General features: G+C 41.6%; 1 protein-coding gene across 1 annotated transcript; it reads right to left on the bottom strand.

Annotated features, from left to right (window-relative positions):
• Window positions 1–6,820: 6,820 nt before the first annotated feature.
• Window positions 6,821–15,486, bottom strand: LOC119266644 (probable sucrose-phosphate synthase 4). Its single transcript, XM_037547890.1, has 13 exons — window positions 15,092–15,486; window positions 14,860–14,949; window positions 13,099–13,340; window positions 12,353–12,416; window positions 11,368–12,066; window positions 11,166–11,279; window positions 10,924–11,055; window positions 10,604–10,780; window positions 10,073–10,126; window positions 9,924–9,986; window positions 8,908–9,843; window positions 8,666–8,793; window positions 6,821–7,568 (listed from the first exon to the last, which is right to left on the bottom strand). The coding sequence occupies exons 1-13, from the start codon at window positions 15,329–15,331 to the stop codon at window positions 7,292–7,294; spliced, it is 3,216 nt and encodes a 1,071-aa protein (XP_037403787.1). The 5' UTR covers window positions 15,332–15,486; the 3' UTR covers window positions 6,821–7,291.
• Window positions 15,487–15,527: the final 41 nt, after the last annotated feature.

Here is a 15,527-nt window from a genome sequence, read left to right on the forward strand (position 1 = left end):
CCAGGCAGTGTTCCAGACAAACCACACAGCAACGGCCACGGCCAAGAGCATAACGAAAGTACTGGAGTACGGGGTACAGGGCACACAGGCCACCATCACGGCACGCAGGCCAGAAATGAGATAAGAGCTAACACCGAAGAACAGACGAAGCCACCAACTAAGTCAAAATGATCGCCAAGACAACTATTCAGCTGGCTCCTGCCGCGATAAGGAAGACGCCGAAGCCCGAATTTTAGAGAATAGAAGATCAAAAGTGCCCCGGTCTTCCATCTTAGTCAATGATCTCCACCACTGCAGGAACAAGCAAGACTTAAATAAGCAGTAAGCAAGTTTAGCAGGAAAAACATGCTCAATGGTAAACTTATTTCTGGTATTCCACAAGGCCCAACGGATCGCTCCCAGACCAACTCAAAATAGCCGCTTAGTAACCCCAACCAGGCCATTGGCGAGCACCCGGAGCTCAAAGAAGGAGGAAGGAGCCCAAGACACCTGAAGCCATGACCTAAAACAACTCCAAACCAGTTTAGCCAGCACACACTGGAAGAAAATGTGGTTCGTGTCCTCCAAGGCATCGCATAATGCACAACGATCCGAGCCCGGGCCATTATGTTTACAAATTTGGTCAGCCGCAGGGAGACGGCCCTTGAAGGCTTGCCAGGGGAAAATCTTCACTTTAGGAGGGATACGAGCACGCCAAATCGGACTGAATTTGTTAGTGGGGGAGACACCAATAAGCTTAGTATAAAGAGACTTAACAGAAAAGCGACCAGAAGACGTGTGGGCCAGACCACCGAGTCGGTAGTCTCCAAGAGCACAGGGAAGAGGGCAGCAAGCCGCTGACATTCCTCCAACTCTATAGGAGACAGCGAGCGCCGGAAGGCAAGGTCCCAATTATTAGCCGAAAGATCCACAATGGAGATGTCCGGGTTCGGGCAGTAAGAAAATAACGTGGGGAAGACCACCGAGAGGGGTGAATCTCCACACCACCAGTCGAGCCAAAAGCGAATGGAAGCTCCATTACCAACCACAAACTTGACGTGGTCCTTAAACAAAGGTCGAACCTTGACAAGGTCATTTCAAAACTGAGACCCTCCCCGAGAGGAGGCGAACATAGGGTTTGAAGTTGGGAAATACTTAGCTTTGAGAATAGAAAACCACAAGGTGTCAGCTCCCGTGGTCATGATTTTCCAACACCATTTGATCATGAGGCATCTGTTCATAATAGCAGTGTTAGTGATCCCCAATCCCCCTAGGTTTTTGGGTCTACAGATAATTTTCCACTTAACTAGTCTGTATTTGCGTCGATTGTCCGCAGAGTTCCAGAAGAAAGCACCCCTATGCTTATCAAATCCGGCATGAGTACCAGCAGACAGGAGATAAAAGCCCATGATAAACATCGGTAGGGAGGAGAGGTAAGAATTAATTAAGGCAACCTTCCCAGCACTCGTATTATATCTGCCCCGCCACGGGAGCACCCTATTCCCCACCTTAGCAACGGCAGGAGCAAACTCCTTGGCACATAAATTGTCCGGGGAGATCGGGAGGCCCATGTACTTGAAGGGAAAGGATCCCAGGATGTAATTAAGAAGGTGGGCCACCCGTAAAGCCTCTGTATCATCAACACCAGTGACAATTGAAGGAAATATACCCTAGAGGCAATAATAAAGTTATTATTTATTTCCTTATTTCATGATAAATGTTTATTATTCATGCTAGAATTGTATTAACCGGAAACATAATACATGTGTGAATACATAGACAAACAGAGTGTCACTAGTATGCCTCTACTTGACTAGCTCGTTAATCAAAGATGGTTATGTTTCCTAACCATGGACAAAGAGTTGTTATTTGATTAACGGGATCACATCATTAGATGAATGATTTGGTTGACATGACCCATTCCATTAGCTTAGCACCCGATCGTTTAGTATGTTGCTATTGCTTTCTTCATGACTTATACATGTTCCTATGACTATGAGATTATGCAACTCTCGTTTGCCGGAGGAACACTTTGTGTGCTACCAAACGTCACAACATAACTGGGTGATTATAAAGGAGCTCTACAGGTGTCTCCAAAGGTACATGTTGGGTTGGCGTATTTCGAGATTAGGATTTGTCACTCCGATTGTCGGAGAGGTATCTCTGGGCCCTCTCGGTAATGCACATCACTTAAGCCTTGCAAGCAATGCAACTAATGAGTTAGTTGTGAGATGATGTATTACAGAACGAGTAAAGAGACTTGTCGGTAACGAGATTGAACTAGGTATTGGATACCGACGATCGAATCTCGGGCAAGTAACATACCGATGACAAAGGGAACAACGTATGTTGTTATGCGGTCTGGCCGATAAAGATCTTCGTAGAATAAGTAGGAGCCAATATGGGTATCCAGGTCCCGCTATTGGTTATTGACCGGAGACGTGTCTCGGTCATGTCTACATTGTTCTCGAACCGTAGGGTCCGCACGCTTAAACGTTACGATGACAGTTATTATGAGTTTATACATTTTGATGTACCGAAGTTAGTTCGGAGTCCCGGATGTGATCACGGACATGACGAAGAGTCTCGAAATGGTCGAGACATAAAGATTGATATATTGGATGACTATATTCGGACACCGGAAGCGTTCCGGAGAAGTTTCGAATAAAACCGGATCACCGGGGGGTTACCGGAACCCCCCGGGGGGTTAATGGGCCTCATGGGCCTAAAGTTTCGAACATTTATTTATTACTTCTTTGAATTTTGTTCCTTTGTACTTATTAGTTATGTTAAATACTTAAAATAATATTTTTATGAACATGTTTAAACTATGATTTTAAATACTTTTTCGTTCAAACCTGGTATGCTCGCATAGGTTGGTTCATTTCAAGAATGTCCAAAAAAATATCATGTTTAACGTAGGGTGTCCGAGTAGGCCGTATGCTCTGTCTAAGAGCACATTGTTTCTCGACATGTGTCAAATGACCCTAATTTTTGTCATGGGCTTGTAGGACCAATTCAAGGCACCATGCCAATTTGTTTTGGCTTTCGATAAATTCTGGTGTTTCTGGAGTTTTCTCACACAAAAAAGGCCGATAAATGGTCAGACATATCGCAACTTGCATACAGCGTCGGAAATCGTTCAAACCTGACATGGATGCAACCATGGCCACGCTCACCTCCTTGCAAAAGTTGGAGTCATTTCAAAATTGTCCAAAAATAGACAATGTTGAACGGAGGATGTTCAAGTAGGCTAGAAAGCTCCACCTAAGACCAAGTTGTTTCTCAACATCCTTGAAATGACCCCATCTTATTAACATGGCCTTGTATGACCAATTCCATGCATCATGCCATGTTGTTTTGTTTTTCGACAAATTTTGTATTTTATGGAGTTTTCTCGGTCAAAAAGGCCGATAACAATGGTCGGCTGTGTCGTAACTTGCATACGGTGTTGAAAATCACTCACATCTGACATAGATGCCTACCATGGGGCATGCCACCTACTTGCAGAAGTAGGAGTCATTTTAAAGATTTCCAAAAAAAAGACCATGTTAAACAGAGGGTGTTCGGATAGATTAGAAGGTTCTGTCAGAGAGCATATTGTTTCTCGACATCCTTGAAATGATCCTAATTTTTTTATGCCCTTGTATGACCAATTCCAGGCATCATGCCAAGTTGTTTTAGTTTTCGACAAATTCAATATTTTCTCTAGTTTTCTCGGCCAAAAAATGTAGATAAAGGTCGGACGTGTCGCAACTTGTATATACGTGCATACACTCACCCCGATGAACGCACACACACCCTACCCTTATGAGCACCTCCGAGAGACTGGGACGACATATCATCTTGAGATCTTACTAAGTCACCATAAACGCCTCGTAGTCGACAAGAACGTCTCCTCCAACTAAACGTGCATCACCGAAAATCCCGAAATAAATCTAAGATAAATACGAGCACCAGAATTTGAACCCTGGTGGGCTGGGAATACCACTATCTACCTAACCATCTAACCATGGGTTGGTTCCCTAGTTATCAATCAAAAAAATTCTTGTGTCCTAATCATTTCTTAAAATTTGTCAATAGAAAAAAAACCACACATTTCAAAAAACAGAAAAAGGAAAAGGAAATAACTAGAATAAAACCCATTTAAAAAACAGGAACAAACCTTGAGGGTTGGAGTTCGAATCTCCTGTGGCGCACATTTTTTGAAGATTCAAAAAAGAAAAGAAAAAATGCTGACAGTGTCGAGTTGGGTTTGAGTATGTCATGTATGCCGGGTCGTGTACGGACAGTACGTACACAGGCCGCCTATCGGGGGCCTCCCATTAAGCCGGACGCTAGATGGGCCAGCCCAAATGTGCGGGAGGGCACAACCTCGTCTGTTTTCACGTTTTTGTTTCCATTTTTTAAATTTATTTTTACTTTCATTTATGCTTCCAAATATTCCAAACAGATATATTATAAAAACAATTTACCTAAAGCATTTGAAAAAAAATGTTAATCAAGCATTTTGAAAAATGTTAAATGTATAGAGAGAAAAATTTTCTGATGTACATAAAAATATATAATTTGTGTTAAATTAGTTGAACACAAAAGTTAATCCAAGCATTTGAAAAAAAAGTTAAATAAGTATTTTAAAAATTTTAACCAAGCATTTAAAAATGTTAAATGTGTATATATAAAATGTTGACCATGTATTATAAAAAGTTAAACATTTATTTGAAAAATGTTGATCCAAGCATTTGAAAAAAATATTTGAAAAGTACTTCAAAAAATTTAGTCAAGCTTTTGAAAAATGTTAAATATGAATAGAAAAAATGTTAATCTTGTATCCGAAAAATGTTAATCAAACATTTGAAATATGTTAAATGTGTATAGGAAAAATATTAATGCTGTATTAAAAATAGTTAATCTTGTATATTTGGAAAATGCTAATCAAGCATTTGAAAAATATTTAATTTTTATATTAAAAAACTGTTGACCATGTATTAAAAAATGTTGATCTTGTATTTGAAAAACAGTAAATGTCTAATAGGAAAAATATATTAGATATATACAAAAATGTGTTTGGAAAAACACTGAAACCTGAGAGAAACAAAATACCCGATAAAAAACGAGAACGGACCAAACAAAACCAATGATGACGAAAAAAGTCATTGAAATCCAAGAAAGAAACAAGAAACTCGAAGAAAAAAATAATAACACAGTGAAAACCAAGAAAACTGGTGGACAATAAAGGAAAAAACGAAAACAGAAAAAAATAGGTAACCAGCAGAACAAATCGCCTCCTTTACGATGAGTTGCTTGCGCCCTACTATTTTATCACTAAGTTAATAGTTAGCTAGTGGCTTGTGTTGCAATCCTGCATTCAGGAGACTTGGGTTCAACCCTTGACTTCTTCCTTTTTCACCTCTATTTATTTTAAGTGTTCTAATGGGCCGGGTCATTACTGTAAATGCCTCAAGCGATATATAGGCGCGCTGGGCGTGCACAACATTTTTTTTAAAGACCGTCATACTCTTTTTTTTTTACTCTTTATTGTGAAGGAGTATGAAAAGATTGTGGACAACATATTTTTTTGAATACCATCATACGTTTATTATAAAGGGGTATGCAGAGATCACAGTTAATATTTTTAAAGGGAGTGTACTGAAGCAGAAGTGTACCAACAATAACTCAATGGGTGTGTACTGCTTCACTGCAGCAGATATCATACACTTGATTCGGAGCCCATGCACAACACCTAAATCAAGTGATTTGCAAAATAAGCCGGGTGTGAGAAGGCAAAGGAAATTAGGCGGGAGAGATACGTGATGTTGGATATCAGCAAACACTTGTGGAAATATGAAAACTCCAGCTAAATCAATATGAAATCTAGCAGTGCTTAGCATGGAAAGAAACATGGGCATAAACATATATTTCTTCTTCACTGCTTTCAGCGCACAAGTACTAGTACACATAGGAGGTGTCTATCATACAACTAGGATAAGTACTACTCCCTCCGTTCCTAAATATATGCACATTTTAAGATTTCAATACAGACTATGTACAGAGAAAAATGAGCTAGACTCTAAAACACGTCTAATATATGTTTGAGGCCGTATTAAAATCTTTGGAAACGGAGGGAGAAGTCGGGTCATTACTAGAAAGATCTGAATGTAGACCGTATTAAAATCTTTTAAAAAAAAGCCTTATATCTAGAAACGGAGGGAGTATATTCATTCCGCCGCTTCCCTTGAAAGTGCAGGATCAACATCAACAGGCCTAGACACTATGAAGGCACCCCAAGTTGGCGGTAAAATCTATGGATCGTAGCCCCTTGGGTTGTTAAGGTTTTCAATTTGATTTCTCTCGCACAAATACAGGTGGGGATTCCTCCCCCCTCGTGACTGATTCAAAACTAGGGCCATTCTTACTGTAATGTAAATATAAGTGCATCACCACATGGTAGGCCAAAGCAGCTTGTGTATATTTGCCTTCTCTGCGAAAATGGATGTATATTCATTTGAGCGACAAGTAATTTCGGACAGAGTAGAATGCAAGGGAAGGCGGCACAGTATGAACAACTGCATGACCCAGATTGTGTCTATATTCTATACCAGGGGCGAATCTGTAGTTGGTTGGGCAATTGTCATCGCAAGCAATCTCAATCATTCTACTGGACAGATGCATTCTTCGGACTCCGATCCTCGAACTCCGATCAATCTGGTGTCGCTCAGTGCCTGGGCACTGAGCTTCAAGTAGTGAAGTGAATAAGCAGTACCGCAGCAGCTTCAGTGTACATACACAGTTGCAAAGTACGTACTACTCTGCTGCTGATCATCAGAGCGGAGCGGAGAAGTGAAGGAGCTAAGGATACATGAATAAACAAAACAGAAACAACTGGTGAGGAAATTGTTTTTACACAATCCACTAAAATTAAGATTGCTCGCTCCAGCTCCAGCTCCTTGGAGATGCTAATTATTCGTAGAGATGCATGCACATTGTCGGGTATATATATGGTTTCCAAACAACAGGGTACTTCATTCCCTATAGCACACACTTTATGACCATAGTTCGATACTAACTGTTTTTATTTGGAACCTATGAACAATTTCACCATGCGTTGAAAATAGAATGTGGGTCACAAAATCTGGAGGGGTAAACCAAGCATGCAAGCCACACCCTTGTGCTCGATTGCTGCCACAGTCACACCCTTGCCAGATACCAGGCACGGGAAGAGGCCGCCATGTCTCGTGTGCGACCCCGTAGCAAAAGTGCGCCTCCACACACCTACTTTATTCCTCTGCTGACTCTGACAAAGCTGGTGATTCTAGCCCTGCAGGGCACCAAATTGTTGTAGAGCTGATTTTAGGATATCTGGGGCATAATCGTCGACGGAAGCAATTCCTGGCTTGTCAAACGATACGACATCCTCTAGCGAATAGTTTCTGGCGGCATGAAGCTGGTTTGGCGCGGAATTAAATGAGCCTTTGAGTATGATGGTCTTCTGCACGCCTCCGAGTAGCCCTTCATAATCTGTATCGCCGCTTTCACCAACAACCACCGTCATGTTCGACAGCTCTACGCCCCACCTTATATACAAGTACCTGGACAAAGATGAACAAACATACCATCAGGACTATGTAGTTGCCAATTTTTGGCAGATTTGTCTGAGCATGCAGTTATTAGTATACATGAAAGAGCATATCGCACCTTCTCATTAGGTAGGAAAGTAGTCTAGATACAACAATGAGGTGTCAAACGACCCTACAGGAAAGAAGAAAAAAAGAACACTAAAGGAAAGCCTAAATCTAACTGTGGTCCAAAGCCCAAACACAGGTCTCGCCCTTGCTAGCCTTCAGCCTTCTGATGCTTAATAGATTTTGTCAGCCAATCGATGCTTGCAGAACACGCCTACATACATCTTACTTCTATTATGTTTGTATTGGGAACCAGATTATTAAAGTTTCTCCAGCAATCCATGCCTCTTAAACGAATAAAAAATACTCCCTCCATTCCTAAATATAAGTCTTTTTAAAGATCCCACTATGAACTACTCCCTCCGTTCCCAAATATTTGTCGTTCTACACATTTCAAATAGACTACAACATACGGATGTATGTAGACATATTTTAGAGTGTAGATTCATTGATTTTACTTCGTATGTAGTCACTTGTTGAAATCTCTAGAAAGACAAATATTTAGGAACGGAGGGAGTACATACGGAGCAAAATGAGTGAATCTACACTCTATAATACGTCTATATACATCCGTATATAGTCCCTACTGAAATCTCTAAAAAGACTTATATTTAGAAATAGAGGGAGTACTGTGCATGGCACATTGCATGGCACATTACTAACTTCTACTATATCTTTACATTTATTAAACAATGAATATCGTCATTTCAACATCAAATATGTATTCTAGTATCAGAGTATAATATAAGTCATTCAGGACATTGACATAACGATGTTCTACTATGACCGCTATTTTCTTTTGTAATATATGCGATCAATCTATATACTCTGTTACCTCCAAAAAACACTTCATACAAATTGATAATCAGAACTACAAACATCCTAGAACGGTTAACATGTAGTGTCAGATAGATTATAACCGTACAAAGTATAGCATTTTACTCAACTGTGGACTGAAGGCTGTGTTCAGAAAATATATACAACATTTATAGGAATAAACAAACCTTAGTGCTTGGGATCGTGATGCTAGAACAGGTATGAAGTTCAACTTGCTGCCATCATGGCTGTACAATACATGACAGCGCAATGCTTGAATTCTCATTGTCTTCCTAAGATCCTTCACAGGAGGGACCTAAAACAGTTGAAAGTTGAAGCATAATAAGAACACCGGCTATAGTAGGGAAGGTTGAGAAAATCAGTGAAGAAGTAGATGAAGAGGGCATAACAGGACGAAGAACAAACGTACAGCCTCAGTATTCTTCACTTTAAATGAAATGCAGTAAGTGGATGAACATTCGTCATCTTCAACAACTGCTTCTTTTCCACTCTCGCTATTCTTTTCTGCTGCCCAACGAATTAGTGTCTTCCTTAAACCTTCTCCTCCCCAACGATATTGAATCTGAGAGTGATAATCAAGATCGATCATAAATGGAAGCTCGGCAGGGCTAAGCATGTCTTCTGAATTTGAAGATGGATAGCAAAGATCACTGCCACTGCTGCATATGAAGGCATCAAAATCAGTAATTTCTATGCCCCCAGATGTTAACAAAGGATGTATCTCTGATGCTGCTCGAGATGTTGACAATACAAAACCAAGAGCACCAGATGATTTTTCTTTGTTTGAAGCCTGAAAAATGTTTTTGATAATCTGAACCAAGTCCGCATCTTGCACAGAATCTACAGCAATAACAACGATGTGTTTTCTCCTTCGCAGAGATGGCCATTTATTGGAGCCTGTGGTGGCCCCAGCTTTCTCACCAGACTCATCCTTTGTGCCAGCACTAACAGCTTCTGAAAATTTTTGTACAGCATCCTCAAGGTTTCTCCTGTCACTGGTTGAACTCCTTCCATATTTTGACATGCTGCCTGATTTTTCACTGTCCAAGGAGATCTTCAAGTTAAGTGATATATCATGAATATCCCTCAAAGAGTCACCAGGTGAATCTGTTTCAGAAACTTCAGTAGCATCATCGCTCTTTTGCCATCGTGGATGTCTAGACTTGAGCGTACCAACCCGTGACAAATAGTTTTTGCAATGTTCAGGCCAAGAAAATCGATGGATATTATCCAGACCATTCTGACGGCATTTTGCCCACAATTGCTTATCAGAAACAAGTCTATAAAGTGCCTCAGCTATATCATTTTGATTGTGGGGATCAACAAGAATGCCATTGTCAAGAACCTGAATAAAAAAGAGGACATCAATAGGCAGAACAAAAAGTGAGTCACTGCAAAACGTAAACCAAGATAGCAGAACAGTACCCGGTGTATATCGACAGGCCCACCATTTTGGGTAGCAACCATAGGTAGACCATAAGCAGCAGCCTGGCAGGCAACAAGATGTAAAGCTTGCATAAACATTATCAATCCACAGATAGAGTAACAATAAAATGAAATGTTGCAGAAGTAACCTCGATCAAGGTGAGCCCAAATGGTTCAATATAAGCACAGTTAATAAACACCCCCTGGAAACAACAGAAACTAAAATAAGCATATATTTATGTATAAAAATGTGAGTAGGGCACAAAGAAGCAGCACGGTCAGTTTGTTGCTGCAAGTCAGAGTGAGCAAAAAAGACTAGGCAAATTGCCAAAGCCATTAAAATTAGAACACAAGATATGCATCAGCTAACTACTCCCTCCGTTCCTAAATATAAGTCTTTCTAGAGATTCTAATATAGATTACATACGGAGCAAAATGAGTCAATCTACACTCTAAACTATGTTCATATACATCCGTACGTAGTCCATAATGAAATCTCTAGAAAGACTTATATTTAGGAACGGAGGGAGTAATACTGACAGAAAGTTAAAATGTGAGAACCAGTAGGCCCATTGCATCCAATCATAACTTAATTATGATACGATGTCAGAGAATCCACTAGCACACTTATTATATAAGGCCACCGAAACATTTCAAAATATAAAGATACACTTGGTTACCTTTGTTCTTGCCGCTAGACGATAAATATCTGGAACTTCAGATTGCTTATGGTGCTTGGGGTATGCCACTTGCCCATATAGATCATACTTGTCAATTAACTTGAGTACTGATGTCAAAACAGCTCCATTTGTGCTTGACATTTCATCAATAACATCACGGTTACCCATGATCAACGTCTGCCGATAAAGAATAGTTATAAAGACTGGGAACAGGCAGTGATAGTTGATGGCAGAAGATTATTAATGATAACTAAACCGCCGTATAGCAAAAAAATATATAATTAAGGCAACAAGAGAAACTACACAGTACTGGCACATACAAGGTTTGCTAAATTTCTCAGTTCATGGTGTTCACCAAATGCCTTAACCAGCGTAGTGATGTTCTTCTTGGGATCTGGACGAGCAAGAGCGAGAATCATGGGCTTGCGAGGGTTCGAGAAGAAGCGCATTATCTGAAATTGTTTTAACCAGAAAAGTAGGTAAATATAACACGCGATCCCAGTGGAACATCAACAATTATTCCTGCATATCTCTTTATGGGGGGATAAAATGGAGAACCTACATCGGCCCAAACAGGTGGATCTGGTGAATCTGAGCCAACTTCATTCGCTTCTTCACTATCAAGATCAACATCATGAGGCACTATATGGCTGAACTCCATACCAGGAGGAATTGGCTGATCATATCATATAACAGTAAGCATATAATATAGTGAAATAATGAAATCTATTAGACCAGAAAGGAATCAATGTAGATGGACTTACAACCATACGAGGCATTTCACGACCATAGCAGCTAACACCACGCTTTATTCTTGCTCTAAGTTTCCTCTCCATAATCACATCAAATCCATTATATAATCCCCATTGTTTATCTATCTCTTGCCTAGTGCTAGTGATTACAATTTCAGATGCATCAAGACAAAGTTCCTCAGCCTCAATCCGTCGCATTATCTTGTATGTTGCATTTACTTCATCCCTGGTTTGACGCCCTTGCTTTAGAAGTTGCTCTAACTTGTCTCTGCCAAGAGAATGACCTGTGAAGACCATTGGCACATTGAGTGCCCCAGATAATAAAGCAGCAGAATCGCCTGCATCAGCATAGTGTCCATGGATAACAACAGGCCATACTGGTTGGCCATTGCCAACTTGTTCTCCAAGAACCTTGGACATTTGCATGATATGGACAAGTGCACCGTCAACAAATTCCTGGATGTGGGGCCAGAGCTGCTCTTTAGGGATATACTTTTCTCTTGGCCCAAATGGTATCCTGACAATATAAGCACCACTGCTTTCACCCATGTCATCCCCAAGATTCTCTGAATTTCTTGGACTCAGCATCTCTGTAGGTTCCCCATAACTCCAATCAACATCAGGTGCAGAAATCTGCCTTGTCAGCAGATCCACTCTATATACTCCAGGTGTTTCACCTAACGCCCTAGCAAGCTCTACAACATATTTGACCTGCAGGTTATGGAACCAGTTAGTTGAACTCAACCATCAATGGCATATAGACCAACCTGTAAGTATTACTCCCTCCTATCCATCTTAGTTGTCGCTGAAATGGATGTATCTAGACGTATTTCAGTGCTAGATACATCCGTTTCAGCGACAACTAATTTGGATCGGAGGGAGTACGTAGCAACTAGCAACAAGATAAACAGCAAGCTAACCAACCAGGAATGTAAGTACAGATATGAAGCTAACATCAAGGACGCAAACATGAAAATGAGGGAGACGCAAGAAGTACCTGGCCACCTGTATCTGAATCACGCCCAAGCTCCATATTCTCACCACGTATAAGACCATGAATGCTGCACAAAGACAGAAGATGTCAAAATAAAATCATCCATGTAAACAATGTTCATGTACTTCAAAAAAATTTAATAGCGCCTCTTCCTTGGGCTACTAACATTATGAAAACCTAAAATCAAGTCCAAGGGGCCCCATGATGAGGACGCGCGCATGTTCCATACAAACGGAGGTGACTTCACTCCTCTTTGAGCTCCCTGTGCATTTGGATGAGACTTGGCTACTACCCCAATCCAGAACCCTATGCATGCTTAGGTACGAAGGCAAGGACTATGAATGAGACTTGGCTACTATCTCAATCCAGCATGTAGTGGATCTACTTTGTGCACATTGGCAGAACCAGGTCCATAGGTAGACACAACAAAATTGCAAGGCCCACGTGCATCTAAACCATTAAAATTTCATGGAAAAACCATGACCTCTGCATAGTGGGTGTATTCATATCCACTAGATACCACCTACTCTTTCACAAATCGCTCTTTTGTGGATTGGAGCTCCACAGTATTTGGAGCAATCAGGTAACTATGTTTAAACAGCCATAAACTCATAATGCATTGAACTGTCACTCTGATCATTCCTACTTCACCAAAAGGTATCTATTTGAAACCGCTATAACTGAACTTTCTAAAAGCAAACACATAGGGTGAGACCAATATGATCCCTAGAACAAAATTAGAGCCATACCTTACTAGCACTATGTACAGTTTTTTATCTTTGTGCTGATTTGCCCAAACATCAATAGCATCAGTTGAACCTATCCTTGGCATGTGTCCCCTTGTACTCTCAGCGTGAATAGATGATTCATTAATATGTTCTCTTTTTTCTCCGTCAGATAGGTCCTCAGACAAATCAGCAGCAGCATCTCGACGGGCCTTCTCACGCTCAAGACGTTTCTTCGATGAGCGGGAGGCTTCCTCGCCTTCAATCTGTATTAAATAATTCAAGATGGAAAATATTAAACATCGTGATGTAAAACTGAAATGTTGGCGGAAACATGTGCTCATGTTGATGTATACTTGGGGAATGAGGAGTGTTCAAATCAGTTTTTGTATTTACTCCTTTTACTAAAATTCAAGAAGCTACCAGGGTAAAAACTCCTTCCATGATTAGTGTATAAGTAAATATGATATCATAAATGGCATGAGAGATAGTATAGTCACTTGGGGGCTCAGAACAATTGAGATGATTGGTTCAAGAAATGTGACCAGCAAAAAAAACTCCCATCTAACCAGAAGGAATATTGTGTGTGCACCTGTGATAAGTGACCTTTGGTGATTATATTAGAAGTCTTAGGAGAACATGATTACTAGCTAAAGCAGTTAATTATTTCACTGAACACAAGAGCCAAGTGAAAGAACAACATTATTCTCAAGACTGAAGGAGCATCAAAACCACAAAGGTCAAGCAACATATATGTGTAAGGCAATTGACTGACCATCATGAGTTACATCAGAAGACATAGTAACAAAATCATTAGTTGAACACTTGATTATTGCGGTCGGAGTGTAAAAGCATATTCGAAACACCAAAGTTTGACACAGAATAGGAGTATGAGAAAACTAGAATGCGTGACTGATATAAAATTGCTTGCCTGAAAGGAGAATGTTCTGGGATTAGCAATGCGCTTGGTATGCTGTGATTGGTATAACTAGAGTGCGTTTAGAATCCATGTACTATCATTAGCTGTAGGGCTGTAACTACAACTATAAGAAGTACATGTAGTTGGAATATCAGTGCTAACGCCTTGACAGAACTAGAATAGATCCCAAACTGTGACGCGCAGTTGCTTTTCAGCAAAAGAAACAGAATTACAGGTCTAAATAGCAGGGCCACAAAAAGAGTAGCACCAGGACAGGCCGTTGGCCCTGATAGCTAGCTGAAGATGTCCTATGAATCATGAATTGTAAACTGTCAGACATAACATTTATTTATTTTCTGAATCACACCCGACAATGGACTACTACTGTCGTTTGAATGGTTATACGAAACGACTTTTTATCATCAAGGGTGGACAGTCAGTTCAGGCAGGATAACTGGATAACCATTGCATTCCCAAGACGTGCAGGTGTACCAAATCCTTCAAGCAGCATATGTGCTTTGTGACAGGAGAGAGTTCATCCAAAACAACACATTAAAGAATTGGGGCATTCTAGCTAACAAGAAGGAAGGAAACAGAGCAGACATATGCTACAATGGGGACCCATCATTACTGTCAGCACCACCCGGGGAGCCAATGCATATGCGGAACGACTACGGTTCAGCATTCCCTGGTGCAACAGAAACAAATATAATGCCCAGCCACATACATAATCACTAACCAGCAACTAGACTAGTTTAATGTGTTTGGCTGGCACCAGCACTGAACTGCCCCCCAACAGTTTGGCACCAGCAGCGCTGCTACTTAGAGAGTACATAAAGTTGACAAGCAAATCGGGGCAGGCATACCTGCTTCTTCTTCCTGGCGAGGTTCCAGATCCGCCAGGACATGTTCTCCAGCCGCGTGTTCCGCTCCTGCGGGCTCCTCATCGCCGACGTCTGATGCATACAACAAAAATCCATAATAAATCACCGGAAACAATCAAAATCTCGCCACCTAAGCTAATCTAATCTAATCCAATCTGGAGCAAGCAGCTAGCTAAGACACGAGGAGCGAGGAGGGGCGGCGAGGAAGGCTTACGCGGACCCAGGTCTTGTAGAGGTCGGTCTCGTCGAAGCCGGAGATGACCTCCTCGACGAAGTAGCGCGCCGGGTTGAAGCGGCCGCGCTCCCGCAGCATGAGCGACGACTTGTCCCGCCTCTTCTCCGCCGCGTCGCCGCCGCCCCCGGGCGCCGTTGAGGCGGCCGAGATTTCCCCCGCGGCGCCCCCCGCGTCCAGGATGGCCTCCAGGTAGCTGTTGATCCAGTCGTTCCCCACCATCGCGCCGCCCGCGCGCTCGCTCCCCGGTGCTCTCTCCGGCGACGAGATGAGATGAGATGCGGTGGGGGGCGGGGAGGTGGGTGGGGGATCGGAGCGGAGCGGGGCGGGGAGGGTTGTGGAAGGATTGGGAATCGGTGGCAGTGCTAGCGACTGCTAATGATGACCATGGTTTGAGCCTTCCCGAAGCAAAGCTGGC

This window comes from Triticum dicoccoides, chromosome 3A (genome assembly GCF_002162155.2).
Source record: "Triticum dicoccoides isolate Atlit2015 ecotype Zavitan chromosome 3A, WEW_v2.0, whole genome shotgun sequence".
Classification (NCBI taxonomy): Eukaryota; Viridiplantae; Streptophyta; class Magnoliopsida; order Poales; family Poaceae; genus Triticum; species Triticum dicoccoides.

Bases quoted from the DNA above. Each gene is read 5' to 3' on its own strand.
- LOC119266644 (XM_037547890.1), bottom strand. From the start codon at position 15,331: ATGGTGGGGAACGACTGGATCAACAGCTACCTGGAGGCCATCCTGGAC. The intron at 14,950-15,091 runs GTAAGCCTTCCT...TGTATGCATCAG, and splicing joins TCTACAAGACCTGGGTCCGC to ACGTCGGCGATGAGGAGCCC. The intron at 10,127-10,603 runs GTAACCAAGTGT...TGTTGTTTCCAG, and splicing joins GTCTAGCGGCAAGAACAAAG to GGGGTGTTTATTAACTGTGC.